The sequence below is a fragment of the Pogonomyrmex barbatus genome, unplaced genomic scaffold, assembly GCF_055798465.1.
Source record: "Pogonomyrmex barbatus isolate J1 unplaced genomic scaffold, ASM5579846v1 scaffold1, whole genome shotgun sequence".
In the NCBI taxonomy this organism is placed as follows: domain Eukaryota; kingdom Metazoa; phylum Arthropoda; class Insecta; order Hymenoptera; family Formicidae; genus Pogonomyrmex; species Pogonomyrmex barbatus.
The window spans coordinates 12849338-12873411 of NW_028297098.1; the positions used below are offsets into that span (position 1 = coordinate 12849338).

The 24074-nt window shown below is 39.6% G+C and overlaps 1 protein-coding gene across 13 annotated transcripts in view; it reads right to left on the reverse strand.

The window, feature by feature from the left end:
• Positions 1-2745: 2745 nt before the first annotated feature.
• The window catches only part of msn (serine/threonine-protein kinase msn), a 29408-nt gene continuing 8079 nt past the window's right edge, over positions 2746-24074 (reverse strand). Inside the window, exons 3-21 of one of the 13 annotated variants that reach the window (XM_011632116.3) lie at positions 23616-23672; positions 21886-21930; positions 21517-21799; positions 20990-21201; positions 20655-20883; positions 20313-20573; positions 20062-20228; positions 19564-19584; positions 17577-17714; positions 17206-17309; positions 16428-16519; positions 16268-16344; positions 14593-15405; positions 10810-10956; positions 7365-7578; positions 7065-7285; positions 6621-6938; positions 5912-6211; positions 2746-5760 (exon numbers count right to left, since the gene is read on the reverse strand). In XM_011632116.3, the coding sequence (XP_011630418.2) occupies positions 5677-5760; positions 5912-6211; positions 6621-6938; positions 7065-7285; positions 7365-7578; positions 10810-10956; positions 14593-15405; positions 16268-16344; positions 16428-16519; positions 17206-17309; positions 17577-17714; positions 19564-19584; positions 20062-20228; positions 20313-20573; positions 20655-20883; positions 20990-21201; positions 21517-21799; positions 21886-21930; positions 23616-23672 (3783 nt within the window). In that variant the 3' untranslated portion in view covers positions 2746-5676. Of the gene's footprint in view, positions 5761-5911; positions 6212-6620; positions 6939-7064; positions 7286-7364; positions 7579-10809; positions 10957-14592; positions 15406-16267; positions 16345-16427; positions 16520-17205; positions 17310-17576; positions 17763-19563; positions 19585-20061; positions 20229-20312; positions 20574-20654; positions 20884-20989; positions 21202-21516; positions 21800-21885; positions 21931-23615; positions 23673-24074 lie in introns of all 13 variants that reach the window. The other 12 variants (XM_011632114.3, XM_011632119.3, XM_011632118.3 and 9 more) reach the window with 12 other exon arrangements.

Below are 24074 nucleotides of genomic sequence, written 5' to 3' on the forward strand. Positions count from 1 at the left end.
TCTCTCGCGTCATTACCCGCGGAAACGAAACTTTCTGATTCTCGCGCCTGGGGAACGCCCGGGCCTTTGAAGCGCGGCGCCGCTAATTACTAACGGCCATCATTAATACAGGCCAGGCACCGGTGCTTGGCGCTCGCTTGACGCGCGGCATCAAACGAAACCTTCCTCCGAAACCTCCGGGAGCGAATCGGCTGCCGGAGCACGGCCGAGAAATAACACTGTCCGGTCGTCGACGATCTCGATCGATCGATCGATCGATCACCCGTTGACAACCCGTGGCCGGCGAAAATGTTGCGGCAAACAGTCCCTTTTAGTACTCCGTAATTGGCTCTCTCGAAACGCGCCCCGCTAAACGAGCCCCTCTTATTTCGCGCGCCGAGGGGCGCTACGGGGGATTTAAAGTATTAAACGTTAATAATTTCATTAGTAGATAATGCCCTATGAGCTCTATGAGCGCGTCGATATATCGATCGTCGCTGTGTACCGTAGTTGGAACAACAAAAGCCGATACATCGGCTTTTAGGTATTACGAGCGGTGGGGTTAATAGTTTCGTGTACTATCCGGAAGGTCGACCTCCCCTACGCGCCAACCGAAACTATAAACCTCTACGAGTTACCAAGACACACGAGCTTTTGTCATAGTTCCCCCATTAATTTTCGATTAAAAGTAGCGAGAGCGTATATATCGCAAAGCGTAATCTTTTCAGGTTGAAAAATGAGCTCGTTCCAATTTGACCATTTTTCATTATCATTATTATCCTCATCGACCCTTTGCTAATGAAAGGACAACCCTTCGATTCGGACAGATTTACTTATGAGTTTTTCGGAAACCGAATTGATTAATTTCATTAATTTTTTCATGAAATAGAAAGTAGATAAAGTCGGTGAAAATACAAAGATGTATAATTCGAGATGTGTAAACTGCTCGAATAAAAAAAAAAAATCTAATCAGATGAGATTTAATAAACTCGAACTTAAATTATTTAACAATTTCGAATCTAAGATGTCCAAATTATATATATTGACAATATTATAAATCATGTAAAAAAATAGTGACTATTTTTTGAAATAAGAGTACATTTTATTTCACATATGTATATGCGCACTTGATTTTACAACAATAATTATGTTGTCAATTAAAAATTATGTTATTTAACAATTTAATTCAATTTGTTGCCAAGATTCGATAAAGATTCGATATACTAACTTTAATGTTTTATTAAAATAAAGAATTGATAAAAAATTAATTCTAAAATCATATTTAATACAAGAAAAAGATATTAATTTAAAAAATTGAAATAGTTCACTATGATCGCTTTGCTCTGTATTTTTAGTATCAAAACTAAAAAATTTAAAAAAAATAAAGTTGATCTGTCAATTTGACTTCTATGAATGTATAAGCGTCTATGTATGCGTGTGATGAAAGAAAAAGTTATGAAAATAATATAATTATCGTAATTTAAAAATATATGAAAAAATAATATTTAATAACACGAGATAAATAACGTTACCATACTTACTGGACAAACACTCGATTTATATTAATTTATATCAAAATATCAATAATTTTATGTCGAATAAGACATTTTTCCTCTTCGATAATGGCTATTTTAATTCGCGTGTATAAAGTTGCTCGTTATTCGTGACGAGTAATCGATATGCGCCTGATCATGCGATAATTAGCCGAACAAAGAAATCCTTTGCCGCGCTCGTTTCCCATCGGCATCAAGTGCATCGATGGTTCTAACTGGGATCAGATAAGACAGCGATATTCCAGTTCAAATAAAATAAAAGAGAACGGATCGTGTACGATCCGTTGTCGCGATACCGCCCGTTCTCCATCGGCGCGGCGGCACCGGCAGTTCCGACCGTCGCGACGCGAAAACGGGAACGGCAAGCGGAAATCGGCAAGCGATTAAGCTGGATCCATTTACGGGGAGAATGCGGAGAGAAATTCGATCGCATGTGGCCAGGAAGCGCGCGAGTCCTCGACGAGTTCCGTGCTGATAGCTCGCAGCCGCGATAAACATCGCGCGGCACAACGAACACGCGGAAATCGCGTTAGCAACTAGGTTTATTACGAAAGTGCGAATTAACAATGGCGGCCTGCCGAATGAACCAATCTACGAAACTTGCGATTGCATCCTCCAGCGACGGAAGGAGAAACCATCGGCCTTGCCAGGGACGCCGATGTTGAGGGGCAAGTAGGGACGGGACGGGGGAGTAGAAATGCACCACCAATGAAATTACGAATGTCCGTATATTTGACCTTAGTAGTAGTGTGAATAGTAATAAAAATAATAATAATAATCGCGTCGTAATCATAGTACATCGCGTCTAACGATCGTGACGTTCTTCCTCTCGTAAGAATCTAGGAGTAATAATCGTAATACAATCGATAAATTGCGATAATTATTACTATACCGTAAAAAAAAAATCATCACTACCATCTTTGGGAGACAATGCGTAAAGAGAAAGGAGGGAGAGGGGGAGGGGAGGGAGGTAAGGTAGCGAACGTCGTGGAAACTTAAGATTAAGGGGTAGAGAGGTCGGGTGAAGAAAAAAAAGGATGGAAAGAAAAGGAGGGAAGTTCCTTCGTACAAAATTAGTTCGCAGGTCTAGGTTTAAGATAATTAATAATATTACTATCATAATATTATATCCAAACTCCTGCCAATCGTAAATAACCGCCCGAAAGGTGTGTATTTGCCAAAAGTCACTCTTTTTTTTTCCTCTTTCTCTCTCTCTCTCTCTCTCTCTCTCTCTCTTTCTCTTTCATTCATTCGTTCTCTCGTTCTCTTTGCATTCTCTCCCTTTCTTTCGTTCGGTATTATACCCCACTCGTTCTCTGTCATCGCGTGATAAAAAGCTTCCTCCATTTAAAAAGCAGTCTTTCGTAGCACTATGCTCGGAGCTCCGCCCCTTTCCGTGCCTTCTCGTTAAACGGTATAAAAAATGTTTCGCCGCGAGCGGGATTACACGTATACGCTAACCAACCGGCAACCTCCAACGAGTCTCAAGACGGCGTGCGGCACCTAACCGTCGAGGGATATCGCTACTCGATCGAAGATAGAAATTTGTCTCTCCATGCGCGTCGCGTAGAGCACGTCATATATTTATTTACTTACTTACGAGTAAATAAACGAGTGTACAAACGTTATCTCTGTGATTTCTGTGAATTTCCGATTTCGCTCGCAGATGGTCGCAGTCGCGTGACAGCTTCCGCTTTCGAAAAAGATGCAGGACTCTCCGCCGATCATTCACAAGATCACTTCGGTCACTCGCTTTTGAACGACGCGAACGACGCGATAGCGGGGATATGTCAACCTGATGATTACGCTGTGGACGAAAAGAGACATCCGCCGGGATATATCGCTCGCTAATATTTGCTATTTTCTTTTCTGCTACGACATGCTCACGTCACGCTCACGTAATCGCCTTGTCCGAAGTAACACAGACATTTAGCCGGATAATCTTGGCACCCTTAAAGTGCAAAATGTTTTTGCCGCACTTGTTCCGAGATCACGTTGGTAATGTCGATTGAATGTCGTTTTCGCTACGATTTCTAATGTAACTCGATTCGCGATATTGATAAAGATCCCTGCGCAAACATTACGTATACTGACTGCGTGCACGCTCGAGAAATTCCGATATCGTGGACAACGTGAACGAAGGACTCGCGTTACTTGGGAAATTGAAAACTCTTTCGCTCCGTTATTAACGCCGTAAGCCGGCTTAAATCGGCCAAGAGTAATCCAACATCAATAAAACACAGCGATATAATGATTACATTAAGGATTCCCTTTTAAATCGGAAAAGTGTGTCTTCGAGATTATATGAGATCAGACTGTAATAACGCTTCGGAAGCGGAACAGCGATTCGCGATCGAGGAACGAGCAGGAAGACAGAAGGGCAGGATGCTCTCTCTTATGCGCGCGTCGTCTCGCTAAGGCTTACAAATTTCTTACAAAAGCTGAAGACTTACGCGTTCATTCATATTTTTACGTCACGATAAAACGACATCACGACAAAAGGGTCGTACGAATGTATGTCTCTCGTGATACGCGGTACAAGGGAAGGATACACGTTGTGTCAAATGTAAAAAAAGAAATTACTCAAAAACGTGAAAACATTATCGTGGGGGGAGGGAGGGGGGAGGGAAAGAAGAAAGAGACTCGGTTATTCACGTCCCGACATCGTGCGTCATGAAATCCCTACGGTATAATTAATCTATTATTTGTAAAAATGCGACTCGTCCGTCGGATGTCTACCCGCGTTATTTCACCTCGCGTCATCGTCATCGTCGTCGCGCTTACCCGCTACGCACGAGCGGGAAGAACCCCCAGCTTCTATAACTATACAATTAATTAACGTTAGTAATTACTCTCACTTAATTCTAAGTTTATCATGATATCGCGTCGTACGTAACGATGTTGTCTCCGTTATTCATGGCGCCAGCCTGTCGTAACGCGTTCGTCCGGCTTTTGCTAGAACGTCGCTACGCGTTTCGTTAAAACCACACCAGAACTTTTTCACTAAGAAATCAACAAACTTCGACAAGAAAAGAATCACGATTTCGAGCACTGTACGAGCTCCTTTTTCTTTCTTTCTTTCTTTTTTTTTTTTCTTTATTCCTCGAGATCTCCTGCTCATTATACGACATTCACAATTCGGTTATCGGAATATATATCCTTGCTTCGATTTAAATAAGGAGTCTCTTAGCATACGGTCTCTTTTTCTTTTGTACAGACCGATATTGCACGAATTTTCCCACACTGAAAACAGTTGCACGGCACGACCGATCGACTATGCGATCGACGCGTCTCTGGTAATTCGTCAGCATTGTTCTTACAACTATCTACTCACAATTTTTTTTTTTTTTAGAAAGATCAGCACAAATGAAGTTCATGCTCTATTACATTATTCTAAATCATCTTTCGTATAAAACACTCTTAATTATTAACTATATTCATCAGACACAGTAAAATACACTTTGTTCGGTTTTTAATATTTGAAGTTCCTCGAGAATTAAGATATACTTTACGTATACATGCCAACGCGAAACAAGTACAGACTTATTGTAGTGATCGTAAAAGCGACAAATTTGTGTATTGAAACAAAGAGAGAGGAATACATAGATTATTGATACGATTTACCAGCGTGCAAAAATTCAATGTGCGCTCTTCCTCTTTTTTTTTTTTAAAGGAAGGGAAGAAAGGAGAGAAATTCGCTCTGCGTTTCGGCCGCGCGTTAGGCCGCACCGCGCAATCCGCAGGGCGAGCAAGTAAGAAAACAGAGGAATTTCTTGACGAGCAGATTCACGAACGTTAACGTTCCCGGTGTGCTTCGTAAAGGCAATCGAGTGCATCTTTGGAACCTGCTGTCGTACTCTTCGTCCTCTTCGTAGTCGTAATTATAGTTGTATGAAAGATTATGTGGATAATGATGAGAATAGTGACGATGACGCTGACGATGCTGTACTTGTTGCTGATGCTGATAAGAATGCTGGATACGGTGCACGCACTTCCTGGTCTCCAAAGCGCTGGGTCCTGGCAGTGAAGGGCGGGCGAGCGTGCGCGCCGATGCTGTATATCCCGATACACGCGGCGGATTGTGCGGCAACGGGGGTAATCGCGAGGATAATAATCTTGGGGCCAGATTCGGCCTCATTCGGGATCACCAGTTGGCCATGCCTGGTTTATTTAGAGTCATGAAATAGATCTGGCACGAACTACCACCCTTTGCCGACGAGAAGAATACCTGAAGGAGAAGCACGTAAAGTGATGGGATGTTATATGTAAAAGTAGGAGAAACGTAAATAGGAAAACATGATTTCTTATAAAACACGAGAGTTTGCTACGTTCTAAGCTATTAATTAGGAATGTGCATACTTGAGTGCCGTCACACCCACCTTATCGTTACGTTCACAGAGGAACTTGAGCCGTTGAGCTTTCTTGTGCATGAAAACACCATCGAGATGACCGCTCTCCACACTCCTAATTTCGATCGCCTTATTGCCCCAACCCATAATCTGTCCCGTGCCGATGTATGCGACGCTCGTAGGCATCTCGCCCCATTGAAGAACCATCGTCTTCGATACTCTGCCGTAAGTGTTTACGTATACGCCTTCGTTATCGTAGCAGAGTAACAATTGCATGCCATTACTGTTCGGCAACGCTACTATACAGTGCGGGCAAATGGGACCTTGGGTCTGCAATTCAAAAAAACAAACGATAAGATGTTATCAAACTTTAAAAAGATATAGATGCACATGTTTCAGCGACCTATAAGAAAAAATGATTGGAGAATTTTGTGATAATGTCTAAATATTTCAAATTTTCAAAATAATATATCTACTAATATTTCTTTGAAATTTTTTAATTAATCTTCATGATAAAATCACTGATAAAAAAAACTTGCTTATAAATATTTCTGAATTTCATAATCGTTGAATTTAAAATGTTTATCAATGTATGATTAAACTACAAAGCCCCTGTTAATATTCTGCTTGTGCATTGATTTATTACTGAGAAATTTTATCCGATTTCTCGAACAAAGAGATCGAATAAATCGCATCGCGCGCATCTATCTATCGTGAATAAAAATGTGATTTTCCTTACGTGTTTCGGTAGATAAATATCGTAAACTGTGGCAGAATCCAAATCGACCGCGTGAAATCCATCAGCGCTACCGTAAATAACCTTTAACCTCGAACCCTCCTCGACCGTAAGGTCAACCAGTAGAGGTCTGTGCGCGAGCTCGCCGAAAGATTTGAAGGCCATAAATTTGTGGTACGGCTTTGGCGCCCAAGCGTAAATCTCTATGGAATCTTTCAGCGCAATCACAAGAAACTTTATCCTCTCGTATTTCACTATTTTGAAATGCACTGCGCCCTGCAGATCGCCCACGTTGATCCAACCGTTACGTCGTTCGACTTGCTGCGAAGAAACAAAGAAATATTCGATATTATAACGCAGTGGACATATTCACAATATACAATATGCAATATACAATAAAGAGGAAAAAGAAAAGTTTCTTTCGATATGTATAAAACGAAAACTTACGTCACTGTGACCATCTGTTCGCAGAATCTTGCTCTTCAACCAAGAAAGATAATAGACGCGTACTCTGTTTTTCTTACCGCTGATGGTAACCAAAATATTTTGACCCTCGAGTACTTCCATTTGTTGAAAACGTCTCCTGTTGATCAATTGATAAACTTTACCCTGTCCACTCCTGTCCAATAACATCAAGCCGTTCTCGGTACCGATCAATAGATTTACTCCTGCAAAAGCGGTAGAAATCAATTGCGAGAGATCAAGATCGGTCGGTCGAAAAAAAATTCTGCAATTTAGTGTACGCACCCCATAATGCGGCGCAAAGGATTTCGCTATTGAAACGCTTCTTGTATTTACGTATTTCAGGCGTATCTGACGCTAAATCGTGGCTGGTGGGAGTCACGTTAACGTTCACGTGGGATTCTCTCCTCGCTGGACCGGCTCCGAATCCGAAAGTCAAGAAAGACCGCTGCTTCTGTTGAAGCGCAAACGGAGGAGGTGATTTCACCGCTTGTCGATACTGCAACAGAGATGACTTTGCCGTCTGAGAGAACTCCAGAGGAAGCGCGTCAAAATGCTGCCAGGCAAAAACTCTACTTCGCACGCAAAGAGATGTTAGAGAGTGACTAGAAGGACTTTTGTCATCAACCCAAATACCGCAAACACAATCAACAGAAAAGTTACAAGTCGCAGAAATGCGGAAGGTTTCCTTTCATTTTTTTTTCTCTTTAAATAGTAAAAAAAAAAAAAAAAAACATGCAAAAAGGATTGAGAGAAAAGATGAAGAAAAAATCAAGAGTAAACAAATCAGCCGAGTCAAATATGCGATCTACATAGCATTCTTACAAACAAATATCACCTCAATCGCAAATTAAAGCGTTTCTTCTTCACACAGGATAAACACAGGAAAAAGAATAGACATTCGCATTGTAAATAATGTACGCGTATCGAAGGGATGCATTTGGTAAGGATCAAGCAGAGTCAAAACTAGGCAACTCTCTGTTCAAAACGGCATTCACAACTGTTAGCTTGTTATTATGCCTTTGTGTTATTCTCGAGTGACACACTCAACTTGGGATTAAACATCCGCGTCGTGGAACAACGCAATTTATCCAGGGCGCGTCGTCGCACGTTTCACGGGGTGAGAAAACAAAACCCAGAGAAAGGACAGAAGAAGGAAGAGAGAGATGTGAGAACGAAAAGCAACGGTGGTCGCGGCCGGTGTTAAGAGTCTATCGTTTTATCGTGGTGACACCAAGAATCAAGAGAATAGAGACCCCACAAAAAACCAACCAAAAAAAAAAAAAAAAGAGGGTAAGATAAAAAACGACCTGCGCGTATACACAAAACTGGCATTCATTCTCGCGGTGCATAAGAAAAAAAGATCAAGACTTCGAGAGCAAAATAACACGACGTGTCCCCCCCCCCTCGTGATCCCTCTGTCCACGCTACTCGCGCGAGAACGCGAGGAGGAGGCAGAGGGGGGGAGGGGGACGGTAGTTGAAGTTTGTTTTTAAATGGATGAATAGATACTTACATTGTAATTAGTATTGGGATTGGAATGGTCAGTAGAGGGCCCTGCCCTTCGGGTTAGAGCTCCCGCGTGTCCCACAACACACAACATAATCCTGAATTAGTCACGCTGACAACCGTATAATTGAGAGACGTTTAATAGAGATCACACGTGAAACAGAGACATGGCGTGGTTCTACGATCCTACCGATCGTAATGTAAAAGCGTGACCGTATAAACCATTGCTTTTATTAATTTTTTTTTTTTTTTGCTATTCTATATACAAGCCTGATTCTCGATTCTACTGTCGCTATTCGCGATCTTTTTCACGTCTCTTCTTGCACGTGGATGGGGAAGTACGTGATCGGTACAAGCGTTTCTTGCGTATGTGCAACCCGTGCTTTCGAAATATTTTGTATTCTTGGTCGATATCCGATTCAGACATCCGACATCTAAAAATCAGGGAGAAACGGAGAAGAATCATACGCATCTCGCAAAGGAGACTGTTTCGTTCCCGTTGAGAGAAATGCAAAGTGCTTAAGGAAAACGGAAGCTGCCGTGTGTAAATTTTGTCTGCGATATAACGAATATCGGATGGTGCTGCACGAATCGTCGAATCACAAAGATTCTTTTGAACATCACTTCCGAGTATCGATCCCGAGCCTGATGGGAGATCCGAGTTAAAAGATAGAGCGCGAGTGATATTTCTGATTACTAGACTAGTGGTAACTTTCTCTCTCCTTCTCTCTCTCTCTCTCTCTCTCTCTCTCTCTCTTTTTAAGTTGCTTTTACCAGATCACAGGAAACACGACGACTTTGGAAATCGAATCGAAATGGTCTCCTCTAAGAGCTAAAATTCCCGCTAAAGTTGAACCTGGGGTTCCGCCGGTTCTCGACCTATAATACTGTACAATAAACGCAAGGCAATTTGCACGACTTTCGTATAGCTTCGTAATACACATAATAATTTTGCCTGTGCACATAAAAAGAAAACAGAGAAAAAAATACAAAATGAAAATACCGTCAAGATCTATTTACCAATTTGCTAAAGTTCATAACGAAAGGTGAGAATGCAACCTAAAGGAACGGAACAACAAGACTGATACGTATATAGTCAACAAAATGCACTTTTTGACTATCACGGACAATTAACAAGACATTGACACAAAGCATAAGCCGCCCCCTGTGCAAACCCTCAAACTTAAACACACACATATATAATATATATATATATATATATATATATATATATATATATATATATATATATATATTTGTGTTTTATGTAAATCACGCGCAGCTTGAGTTTCATCCAGTGATATATCATCCAGTGATTCGATATATCATCCGAAAATATGAAAGCGTCGAGCGAACTCGTGTCATTATCGTTGCCACTAGTCTGTTTCCAAGCCTGGCAAGATATACAGATTATAAATCGAGTCACAGGTTTGCGGGTAAACACAGTATCATACGCGCTACGTACCTATTTCGTACAACGTATGCTTAGAATAATCGATAATAATTGTACACATTATAGAAACGACGTTTCGACCCAATCACAAAAAAAAAAAGCATTACTCCTCGGACAATCCGATAACACGGAGAAAGGAAAGCATTCTCATTTGCTACTGAACGAAATGATAATCATTCTCAAGGTTCTCGGTCGTCAACGACGTTATACGTCACATCGCTCACAAGACTCACGCCTCGATGAGACATATATATATATATGTATAAATAAACGTATTTCGTATGAAATAAAAATAGAGTTGCGAAAAAAAAAAAAGTAATACATGCGCGCACTCGCACTCGCAACTGTCGCGTATTAAAGCTGAATCTAGATCGAGCAAAGAACGGGAAACAAACATGAATGAACGAACTTGCTTCAATAAGTAATACGTATTTGATGCGGATAGCCGAAATTTCCATCATCAAATACGTTCCACCTCTTGTCGGTACATCAAAGAAAAGGTGCGTTCATCCGCTTAAATTATTCGCTCGCGATCTTGCCAGTTTGGTTTCTGAATTCATCTTTAGATTCGCATCAGTGTGTGTGTGCTTATTAAAACTTTTGATTAATTACACGTCAAATTTCGCACGGATTCGCAGTTTGCGAATCTAAAACAGCTTCCCCAATATTTATTGAGATTAAGCATGTGCAAGTGCGCGCTTAAAAAAGAACGATGTAAAAAAAAGACAAGAGATACACATAGGTACAGGACGGACGGATGAATCTGACCTCCTCGCTAGTTGACTTGTCCTGTCGTTGACCTGGTGAAGAAGTAAGAAGATCCGGTAAAACCGAGCTGGGCCGTGAGCCTGGGGACGAATCCGATCTCTGGAAATCACTACCACCTCCGCTTCTCGAACGGTCACCCTCGCGATTCTGCAAACCAGCGTATTTCCATTTAGAAAAAGAGTGGCCAGTCAAGATAGCGAACGGAAGAAGGGAAATAGAGAAAAGACTCGATCGAGACTTGAATTCATATTTTATTATTTTCCGCGCAAAGTTCTCTCCTTTTTCAATCCTAATAATTTTGCAGAATGCAAAACTAACATGAAAGTTACTTTCTTTGCTTCGTTAATGGACTATTATGAATTCAGATCTTGATAATTGCGATATAGACGTAAGATAAAGAGCAAATTATGCTAATTAGAGAGGTAGAACGATTACATCGAATGTTAATATCAAGAGGCAGGGATCAGGGATCGATGGTCAACTAGGAAGTAATGTCAATGAAAACAATGAAGTTATGAAAGCGCGGATTATGTCACGAGAGAGCAAAAAAAAAAAAAGCAAGCAGAAACAATAAAGAAACAGAGAGAAACGGAAAAAACTGGCAAAAAATGCGAGAAAAGCTATGAAAGAGTAAACAAAGAAAAACGATGTAAAACAAAATAGAAATAACACGTCGAAGAATTTATTTCTCGACAGTGCATCTAAAAAGAGATTACGAGTTATCGATTTCTTCTCACGGACACGCAACAAGTTGTGTAACTTAGGTGTTATTCATCAGTACATAAAGTGCAGAATATGTAAAAAAGAGAAGGTAAAAACGCAGTCATGCAAACTGTCGATTAGCTGATATCGATCGTATCTGGTTTGTTTTTTTAAACTTATCTCATTAAATATAATAAACCGGGTATTCTACAATTTATCTTAATAACATACAAGAGGTTCTAATATTTATTATCCTAGAAACAGTTCGTCACGCTAATTTCTATAAACGATATAAATGCACAATCTCGACAGAATACATAATGAATCACAATCGCACAACACAAAAAAAAAAAAAAAAAGATATAAATATACACAATGATGAGCAAAACAAAAATAGAACAGATGATACACGATGAATAACATGTTAATCGTTTGCTGTGCTTCTATCGTAGCAAACTAGGCTTATACTAATTAAGCTAATAAACCGGGGGGATAACTGTCGCTTTCGTTTCGCGCGTCATGCGACGTTAACGTTTGACAGTCGCACTTCATCTTTTGAGTTTTCGGTTAACGTGAGCGTGAGATAAAGGTATCTGGAATCCAGTCCTCGATTCTCAGAGGGCCCTTCTCCCTTGACGCACCGTTAGCCTCTGATGAAATCCTCGACGATCGGGGAACAGACACAAAATTGTTACACGCGTCATGCCGGAAGAAACACATACAGTGACAAAATGAAGCATGCTTAGCACGTGCTGCAACACACGGAAGCACGAGATATGGTCGCTGTCTCGATGCGCAGATCTCGAACGAGGCACAACATTCGTACATCTCGCAAGCGTCATGCAAGACGATGCTCGTGATAACAGGCACAGGCCGTCGTACGGACGTTTACAAAGTGATCCATCGTCACTCTACGGATTTCCTGTTTCTCGACCTCCCCGAGACTGTTCTCCACCTCAACGTCGTCCTCCTCTTCTCCCAGTATGTCATATCTTTGTAATCTCATCGTCTCTCTCTCTCTCTCTCTTTCTTTCTTTCCTCATCTTTTTCTCTTGGTCACACAGGGTCACATGCATATGACATTAGAAATTGTATTAACACAAAAACGCACTCATACACGCCAGATCGGGCCTCGTCGACGACCAGATCGTTATTGTTACTCTCTCTCGAGCTCTCCCTCTCCCTCCTCCTTTTAATCTCGTCCTTTTTCTTTCTATTCTCTCACATTCTTTTTCATTCTTGGGACGCAAAGATTTGGCTCGAGTAATAGAGAATTTTCAAGAGACTGATACTCAAAAAAAAAAACGCGACAGCGATCATTATAATGTTATTAATTATGTGTTTGGTAGTATTTTAGTAATTTACATATTAAACTGTGTCATACTTCAAAAAGCTGGTTCTACTGTTAATAACTGTTCTATCGTTAAAAGTTCAAATTCTTGTTAGTAAAAATCGTGCTTCCAGAAAGATTAGAAGAAACTTATCTAATTGATATAAAGGATCCTCGATTATAAAGTTGATCGTGTATATTAACGTCAATTAATTGGGAATTAATAATTCTGCTCTACACAAAGATTTTAATTGAAATGCTGCGATAAAAAAGTTTATTGACGATTCTTATTTGAATGTTTCACTTTCGATTAATTCCGTAGATCTGATAGAGAAAGCGTCAAGTAGATCCGTGACGAGAGATCACGTTGGAACGTTAACGTAATCGGAGAAACACGTCTTTTACGACGTGTCATCACGAATTTGCAGCAGGTTTTTTTTTTTTTTTTTTTTTATTATTATTTTTTGCCAAATCCCGCGACGTGTCGTTGCGCCGGTGGTAACGACGTTGTCAAGTATCCCGAAGAAATTTCCATGCGGTTAATCCTCAGTTCAGTCCCAGATTTCGTATTTTCGTCGCCGTAGAGAAGTGGTGTCTGGCGTTTTTTCCGCATAGTACACATCACTCAGACAGTAGAGGACGAGGCACGTTTGTTGAGGACAAGGACACAGCGATGAATGGAAAATAGAGGAGTCTGAATTACCGAGTAGCAATTAATAATTCGACATCTCTTTCGTGTTGGCCATTAGTGGCTTCACGCGAAATCCCAACAACTGCCCATCAAACGAAATACTTGAAACAAAGCGTCGAAAGTTTATAAGATAGAAATGTCACGTAAGGGCAATTAATGTAAGGCCGCCAGGTGAACCGCCAAAACAACGCGCGTTTAACGCTACTCAGCAAATACATTTGCAAAAAGCCACTTGTTGATGAAGAGTGAAGGGAAGAGTGAATAAGATATCTCAGCAGCATCTCCCAGCGAGAATCCCCCATGTAAATCCTTAAGTAATAAGTAGGAATTAGTATTAGTGGTACTAATAGCAGTAATAGTGATAGTAATGATAGAACTGACAGAAATAAATATAATAGGAATGGTAGTGATAATGCTAGCGGAATTAGTGATAGAGGTTACGACGTATTAACGATATTTAACGCTGTACTTCAAAGATCCGATGTCGCTTTTAAATAAAAGTAATGGAGACTATAATCAAAGATCATATGAGAAATGATATTAATACTGCTAATATGATACTGATAGCACTAGTAATTAATAATAAGTATCGCTGCTACTTTTCTGATAAATCGTGAAAATGAATAATGACACAGGGAAAGAAAATGCGCCTAAAAGTCGAGCGTAGCTGACTAGCTTTCTATGTGATCATTACGCCGCTGGATGTCGAAAAATCAGTCACGATTGTCTCGAGAGGAAACGTGAAGAGTCGAAGTGTCCACGAGTATCGAATAGTTTGGTTTACAATTAATGAAATATTCATGATATATATTTACAAATGAATTAGCAATTGACGATGAACAGTGTGTATGTATATATGTGTAATAAATGAATAACTCGATGGACACTTCGAAGATACGTTCTAGGGATGGACGAGGGATCGGGGAAGATAACAGGCAAAAAATGTCAATATAAGGTAGTAAGAAAGGTCTCTTTCAGGCAAGCACACAGGCAGGACTCGCGAAGGTTTCTCGCGACTCGGACTGGCGACTCGCAGGACTGACTCGCTTAAGGGACTGACCTGGGTGACAATGGGGCTGTACTCGCTGGCCGTTGTACTGGCCGTGGACTTAATCGTTCCCGCATCGTCGACTACGGCAGACGCCGTAGCATCCGAGGGTCTACAACTGCGTCTTCTTGCGTTCTCGTCTTTATCGCGTCCGAAATCGTATCTCCTCGCTTCGTGCCTACTACCGAAAACAATTTCGCTCTCGGTCTTTTCTCTCCTGGGCCTCTGAGGCCCATCGCGGCACAATGAGAAATCCGTTAAGACCGGTTCCCCGGAGCTGAGGGCGCCGCCCTTCTTACCAACAATACCGGCGACACTTATCTCGCTTCCGCGACGATTGCCACTGGCGAATATACTAGATCTCGAGGAGTCCGATGACTTCTGCAGGTACGCCGAGTGTCGCGCGGACGGGAAGAAGTCCGAATTCTCGCGGCGAAAGGCACGCGCAAAAGCGCTCGATGCATTTCCCAGTTTCGAGTCGCTCTCTTGCCGCCTGTGAATCGGCTTCAATTGCTGTTGCTTTTGATGATGGTGCTGCTGCTGCTGCTGCTGCTGCTGCTGCTGCTCGTGTTTCCTTCGGGCTAACTGCTCCTGTCTCTTGAGCGTTCTTTCGCTAGATGAAGAGGAGCGATCCTCGTTGGATCCGGACTTGCTCGTCTGACCGGCCGCTTCTTGCTGATGCTCCTGTTTCATTTTATCCAACTTTTCGTTAAAACCCTGAAAGAAGCGGGTGAAATCCCACTCCTTCAGGAGGAGCTGCTCATCTATTTCTGAACGCCGGTTGCCGCTAGCCGTTGCACGATCGTCTGACATCTGACTAAGTTTCTAGAGTGCGCGTACGATGGCGAAGATAATGGTACGGTGACAGAAAAAAAAACAAGAAAAAGAAATGCGTGCGATAATAACGTGATGATTGTCGGTGATGATGACGGTAATAGTGGTGGTGGTGATAGTGGTGTGGCAGTAATAGTGGTGTGATGTAATGGTATAATGTAATAAGAAACGACTATCTTTGCAGCGATAATGAATCTGTGGCAAAACTGGAAGTAATAAAAATTTCAATAGCAAATCTAGGATTATAAAATTGGAAAAAGGGAATGTAATGACGCGATATAGTCCATTGTGACTTCACCACCGCAGCAATGTAGTCTATCTGTAGCATGTTTGTCGTTCGTATATGATTGTGCATAGTGTATCGTACGACAGCGACAAAAGTACAGACACAAGGCAGTGCGCCATGGTGCTCGCTTGGAATATACAAAGTCCAATCCTGACGTAGAGCGAAACAATGAGGGTAGCGGACAAATGTCACTGAATTAGTCCCGATTATCAGTTACGTACATACATATTTACAAAAAAAAAGGTAAAAAAAAAAGGAAAAACAAATATGCAATCGCTTGCATTTCCTTCCCTTCGTCTATCCTCAGATCTGATTCAGGATGTATAATACAAGTCCAAGTTTTGATATATTGATGTTTGCGAGACGTCTAAGTAAGTTCGATAGGGAAGAAAACTTGTCGATTGCTTTACGCGAACTACTAAAACGTGATTACACAAAGTCTTTACATACCAACGGTATACGGAAATTTCAAGTTATACCGAAACAAAATATATCCGAATGGAAGAGAAGAGGTCTACGAATGTGTATTTTAGCTTGCATCGCAATCTTGGGAACAGAGGTACTCACTCGTTTCATGACTAGCGTACGATCTCCCGATTCTTCCTCATCGGGGGTTGGTGGGAGTGGACGATTCGGTGCCCCTCCTATAAAGATCAGACAAAGGCAGGATGTTAAATTGTAGCGCGTAGTGTCATTAATAATACTCCTTGGAAAGTGGCCTTTGTACCTTTCGGCTTGTCCTCATGATGGGAGTTTTGAGCATTATGCGAAGACGACGATGATGAGTCCGATGACGGTCTGAAAGGAGAAAATTCGGGACTGCAGCGATGAAAATAGAGATTGCAGGAACGACGTGATGGCAGATGAAGCACACGTAACGCGTCGCCGGTGTTGAGAGGCGAGGCGAGGCGGAGCGAGGCGAGGCGAGGCGACCAAGACGACCATATGACGCGAAATGTCGAAGCGTGGGATAGGCATGACGGAAGATGAAACGAAATGACATTAGTAATATTAATAAAACTGCAGCCGCGTCTTATTCTATTAATTATATCGTTAAAAGCATTAAACAAATGGCATAATGTTATGTACCACCATGTATTATTATGACTGGTTTCATTGGAAATAATTCGACGATACAAACAAAATGTATTGCAACTATTTTTTTTTTAATCTAAAAAAAAGTTTCATGTCTATCTGCATAAATCTTGATAAAAGAATTTGGATTTTATCAGAATTTTATTTTCAGAAATATTATTTTATGCAGAGAAATCTTCTGAAAAGTTAAAATTGCAGATGCAAAACACCAGTGTATCGCTGAATCAATATATATATATATATATATATATATATGCGTTAATAATAATTAATAACAACACGTAAGGTTTTATGGTAACGGATGACAATAATGGAACCTTAATATAACGAGCGCTATTTAAAACATTCCCAAAGAAAGGATTTGTGATGTTGAAATGTTATTTTATAAAGCGAAAAAGTCATTTACTTACAGCGGTTTGGGCGGGTCGCTGGCTAATAAAGTACCGTCATTTCTCAAATTGTTCCCACCAGCATCCTCGAGATCGTCATCACTGTCACTCTCAATCGATAGTGCCTAGAATGACAAGATGATATATCATCTTTAGCGTCACTTTCACACTCGTCCGTGCGACATTGATTTCTGTATTGTGTATTTTCTTTCTTTCTTTCTTTTTTTTTTTTAACCTCGAACTAGATGTAAGGCGATGTTTATGTGACTTATAGCAATAAGACAAAGAAAACGAAAAGTGATAATGTAACAACGAGAGAACAGGGATGCAGGCATAAGTGAATTTTGCTGCTGAAATAACAATCGTGGTCGCACGCGGTTCCAATCGCTTACTTGATCGAGAATACTGGAGGATTGCGGCATCTGTTTGTTGTTCTGATCATTACCACCTGCGGGCTGCACCGAATTCGATGTAGACGAAGCTGCAGGGCCCTTATGTTGCCTGTTTGGCCTTGGCGGGGCCTCGGGGCCCTGTGACACACCAAGCTCGATGAGTTGAGCAGCCAGTATCTCCATGTCCTACCACCCACACGCATACACGCACAACCCCGTTAGTCACTGTTCCGAGACCTTTGAGAATCTTTTGCTAGAAGCCACCATTGAATAGCCAACAAGGCAGCCAAATTAAGGCAGAAAGGCGAGGAGAAACATCAAGGAGAGCATAATGCGCTTAAGCTGCCGTTGCCCAAATAAAATTTAATTAGGTTGATTCCGAAATATCCTTGGCCAAATTTTAGAAATATATATTAATATTACAATACATTCTATCTTATTTTAAGAAAACCGGTCATGTAAACACGATCCAAAAAAGTGCTCTCCACCCAAATATAAATCTTTTTATATTGCGAAAAGATTCTGTAAAATCCGTGACAAATCAATACGAATGTAATATTCTTTATTTTTTGATCCTCCTTATAAATTGCTAAAGTTATAAAAAGAAATTTATCTCTTTAATAAATATTATTTTAATTCTCAAACATAAACAGATCGATAATATGTTTGATCATTATATCATGTATCAACATTTAAATTCTTATAAAATCAACTTATATTTCAATTTAATGAGGTGTTTTCATAAAAAATTTATCGAAAAAAAAAAAAAAACAACTCTATAATTTAAAAAGAAATATGTTTCTGGATCCATGCTTATATGACTTTTTATGTTGTGTTTATTTTTCACTTAAATTATATTTCCAATATAATATTTCCAATTTCAGAATCACTCTTTATAATGCTAATATGCCAACTCAAACGCAACACGTTTAACGAAATTTTAAATCAGACATATTAGTTAATAGAGATTGAAGTTAAATGTGACGTTGAATTAACAGTTTAATTTTTATATAGCACAATTAACTATCATTTGCAATCCAAAAGACGAGAGATATACGTTTTAATAGTGGAAATTTAATAGTGGAAAAATGTGGAAATATATTCCTCCATTAAAAAAAAATTTACTTTTGAAAATAAAAGTGATATTAAAAAGCTGTTTTCTATATCATATTCTATTTCTATTTACATATATTTTTTTGGGCAAACAAACAAACAAATTACAATTATAACATGTTTCTCATCATTCAAATTTAAAAGGATTATTCAGATTTTATTTCTGGTAGACCATTCTGTATGTCAATTGCTGTAAATATTGAACAAACACGTTACTTTTAATAAATTATATCATTACAATCACAAATATTATATTTCAATAATCCGATTATAGGAAGAACGATATATCTCGAAACACCAACAAACGTGTTGTGTATGTAGATCTAGAAATATGTACAATCTAGCAGATCCACTTAGACAGAATAAAAGCACAATATAGAACAAGGCAAATGCTCAAGCGAAGGAACATTAAGAGGATGTATTTGTTACTATAAAACGAATAAATTTAATAATCAATCAGTGCTTTTCGGAACACATTTTCTATCGATTTATATTCCGTGAATATTTAATATAAATATGAATAAATTTATATAAAAAAATTTATATCTGTAGAGAATTAAAGTTAGATAAAATTTTTCAACTTTATATTGATAGATAATATGTTATAATTTCGTTTCAAGAGAAATTACAAAGTTATTGAGAAGAAAATTATTACTCTATTCTTATATGCAATTATTACTGCATAGAATCATTAAAAGAATGATCAAAGGAACGTGTCCTCGTGAATAAATCATAGCAAAAACCTACATAATTCTTGCGCTGATCGTCATTAGTAAATCATTCGCATTACGCTATGCAAGCGTTAGCAGAAAAGCGATTTGTCAATATACATGTAAGAGAAAGAGAAAGAGATAAAGTGTGCGTGTCATCTTACCTCTGGCTTCTTCGGCGGCAGCTACGGTAGGTGTGAACATAGAAAAGAAATAAAAACCAAATACATTCCAAGTTCGAGTGCTAAGAGCCTCTGTGTATATATGTAGTAGAACGTGTGTGTATACGTAGTAGAACGCATCAGCGTGTACGCCAATGACGCAATAGCGATGTAAAAAACGCGTGCAATGGTTATGATAAAAATATATAATATATCGCAAGTATATGGAGAAAGAGAAAAACATACAAAGTGAACTATGCGTCATAAAAAGAATATATACTTGGATCGATAAATACAAAGTTTAAGGCAAAACTGCAAAGAAAAGGGAACGATAGCGTACGCCTTACTACAGATCTGATCATCTATACTTTTCGTTTATGTCTATTTATAATTGTCTGTATTAACAAAGTGTCATAGAAGGAAGGAAGATTAGTTCTTGATTTGGATCATTAAAAGAGATTGGAAGGATTCTAAAATGCGTGTCTATTCACAAAAACTTACCATAGGTTTAAAGACACTGTTCCTTTGAGGTTGTCCGCCAGATCCTCCCCCTCCACCAGCAGGTGTTTGATGATTAGAAGGTGGTGTGGATACTTTGTGCGGTTGTCGAGGATCGTCTCTAGGTGTCGGAGGTAATGGACGAGACGGTGGTTGCGGATCGGGTACCACTATTTGCAATTAATAATATATTAATAGTGCAAAAAAAAATTATTGGATATAATACAAATTCTTTGTAAGTCATTAAAACGTACCTATAAGTCTGTGCGGTATAGCGGGTCTCGCAGGAGGTCCAGGTTCCGGCACCTCTCTTTGAGATCTATTTCCTGGTTTCTCTTTAGCGGCGGGCGCTTGTGGAGGTACATCCTGCGTCAAAGTTCTACCTTCTTGAATCTGTTGGAAATTACGACGCAATGTATCTCCTCCAGGTGCTTGAACTATAGACGACGGCTCGCCTGCCAGTGCCGGTTCATCCTCTTCATTTTCACTTCCGCTATATCGATAGTCGTCTCTTTCTGTAACGAACAACAAATGTGTGACGACAATCCAAAGTTTCTAAAAAGAAACATTCATTATTTACATCGCTATTTTCGCACCTTTCTCTTGTTTGCGCTTTTTACAACGATCAATGTGATCTTTAAGCTGTATTCTGACTTGTCTTTCCGTAGGTTGGTCCCGTATAAACGGATGTTTAAGAAGCTGTTCCGTGTATGGTCTTTGATGATAATCCTTTACCAGTACCGTTTCGATAAATCCGTGAAACTTTTTGGCCCATTTTTTCGATTTAAGTCGTGGCGGTGGATTACGAGGAATCAAAAACAAGGCCTGTTCAACGACAAAACAATGTAACGATATATAATTTTACATGCAACAAAAACTACTTCGCTACGAAAAGTACATATTATTCGTAAAATTATTGGGGAAAACTCACTCTCATGGGATGCAGATCGCAGAGCGGAGGTTGTGATTCAGCCATTTCTAGAGCGGTAATTCCGAGTGACCAAAGGTCGCTTCTATTGTCGTAAGTGGCGTCTGGATTCTCGTCGCATGCAATAACTTCTGGAGCCATCCAGTAAGGTGTGCCAATGAATGTATTTCTTCTACCTATCGTCCTGTCCAATTGTGCGCTAACACCAAAATCGACTGAAATATCACAAAAAAATTAATTAATAAAAATAAAATGTGTTAAAATAATATATAGTATTAAATTGATACAAAAGATTTGCATTAGTCTTCTCTTAAAAAGTTTCATTTCAAGTAAAGTTACTAATTTTTAATAATATTTTTAATATTTTAATATTTTTTCGAAGTCATCAATTTTTTCTAAACGGAAAAAGTATAACAATAATTCATCTCAAATGATAAAAATTACTCCAGAACTGTGTAACATTTTATTTCAATTTTATTTCAGACTTTTGATGACACTATAGACATAATTAATGTCTAAATTGATCTTACCGAGTTTGACTTCCGCGTTATCAGTCAACAAAACATTTTGCCCCTTAATATCCCTGTGGATAACTTTATTGCTGTGAAGATAACTAAGTCCCCTCAGTATTTCTCGCGATATATAGGCTATCCACTCCTCCTTCAAGCTCTGGCCCTTAGTCGACTTGACGAGATCCGTGACAGAGCCAGCTCCACAGTATTCCATGACCAGCCATAATTGATCGTCTTTGCCGGGTGATGACTTCTTTACGAAGGCACCGTAATACGTAGCTATATTCCTATGATTCGAATACTGCAAGACGATAAAAAAAGAATTTATCTGCATTAATCTGTTCCACTAACGACCCAATGCGTTTCACGACATTTATACACACTCACCCGTTTGAGTACATTTATTTCCAACTTGATTTCTTCCTCCTCATCCTGTAACGAGACGAATAGCTTATTAAAGAAGGCAATCAATCAAATGTTCCTTCTTTATTTCGTATTGCACTTTCCACTCATTACAAAATATATAATCGCATTATATACATAAAATATTATATAGTATTATTTACATAAAATACATCTTGTTTCACATATCGTTTACTTGAAATTTACAAGAGTGTTTACGCGCGATTATGATATTAAAAATTGAACTTCGCATATAAAAGTTCTGCAAGTGGGTCATTGTCAGAAAGTTGTGTCTCTAATTAGCTGCTTTACGGGTTATTAAATATTAATGCGATTATTAAAAAGGCATAAACTCAGGCTGCTTGCGCGGTAATCGTGAGAAAATAAGCTCTATAAATACAATGTCGCTAGGACAAACGGATTAAACATTTCACTACGGATAAAATGTGAAAATTCCTTTTAGTTGTCTAGAAAAGTAGTCTGACGTTAAGTAGGTAAGTAGAGTCGAGTCGCTTTACTCGCGCGTTACATGAGACGGAAAGAGAGCATTCGCAAGGAAAGATACAGAAAGGAGAAAGAGAGACGGAAATATAAAAACAGAGAGAAAAATATGTATACAATCATAATCGTAATGCTGAATTTCGACGCGTCTTCCATGATTTGGTCGATCTACGTGAGAAAAATCGAAATACGTGAGAAAAATTAAAAAGTGCAGCGTAACGGTAATATTAATGTCACGATTCTCGCAATAGATATAAATAAAGATCTGAACGTGAAGAGAATGTGTTTACCGGGAATATTCCACTAGATAAGTATCATGAGATGATTCATACCTGTATAACTGTAAAAATCGTCTCTTCATAAGCTAAATGTAACGATGATGGTACAAAGAAAAAGCTCTTATTACGCACACGTGCATCTTCCGTAATATGAAAAAAATATTCAATTTCTGCGCGATTGAATGAAAGCGACATCGATTTAAAGTCGAATTAGGCCTCAGACACAAATGACACGATAAACAGCAATAAAGAATAAGGAATTAAATATAAGGAACAAAGACTTAAGAACAGAAAATTATTTTTGACGAATAAAAGAATACCTCGAATCGAAACACGACTGCCTATATGTCAAAAAATTTAATTTCTTACTCCTATTTTCCTACATTGAATTCCTTATTCTTTTTATTATTATGCCTGAGTCCTTAAACTTTTGCGATCGATCAATAAATTGGCAGAAGCTTCGTTCATTATGAAAACGCACGTCTTCTCTAGCATTACTCATTCTAGATTCTAGAAGCTCTCGAGTATGAAACCGTATCACTCGTGCACGTTCGTAGAAATGATCTTTGTCTTCCATCGGCATTGATGATACGCGCAATGGAAGAATCGCTCTATATGTCACACATTCACGTCTCTCACTGATAAAAACTTATCTATCTGCGGTCGTGAAATGTGCCGGCGTTACGTCTGTTTTTTTTTTTTCCCCCTTCAGATTTCTAGGGGGAGTCATCTTTTTCCCTATGGCCGTAGACTTTACACGAAGTCCTGTATCGTACATTTCATTCTCTCACGGGACTCTTCGTACTTCTGAGAGGATCACCACGACCGCGATTTGTGCCTCGGTAAGCGAGGTAAAACCAGGAGCATCCGTATTAAACTCCCAGAGAGTAAGGAGGTAATTAAGCCACAACATCGCCACTGCAACCGAATACTTGCCTCCGTGACGTCCATGACCTTGATGGCCGCCAGCTGACCGGTCTTGGTGTGCCGACCCTGCGGAGCAGAAAAGCGCATTGTCATTATATCGCCCCGTTAAACGCATAAACATCCGAAGCATCGAGATAACGGCGGAGTAGCGCGATGCCAAAATCTAACGCTATCTCTCGAGGCCGGCTTTGGAACTATCGTTTTACGATGCACATCCCTCCCTTACGTAAGAGGAGTTCGCCGCCGCCCACTCTCGTCGTTTACCCTTTCGGTAAAATCTGACCATCTGACTTTCACCATAGGGTGGCCAGATATTAAACAGATTATTAAAAGAAAATTATGCGAATCGCCCATCGACCGCAGCGTCGACGAAACGGAACACTGGGCATTCTGGGATCCTCTCTCGTTAAAAGGGGGAAAAAAAAAGAAAAAAAAAAAGAAAAAAAAAAAAAAAGAAAAAAAAAACGG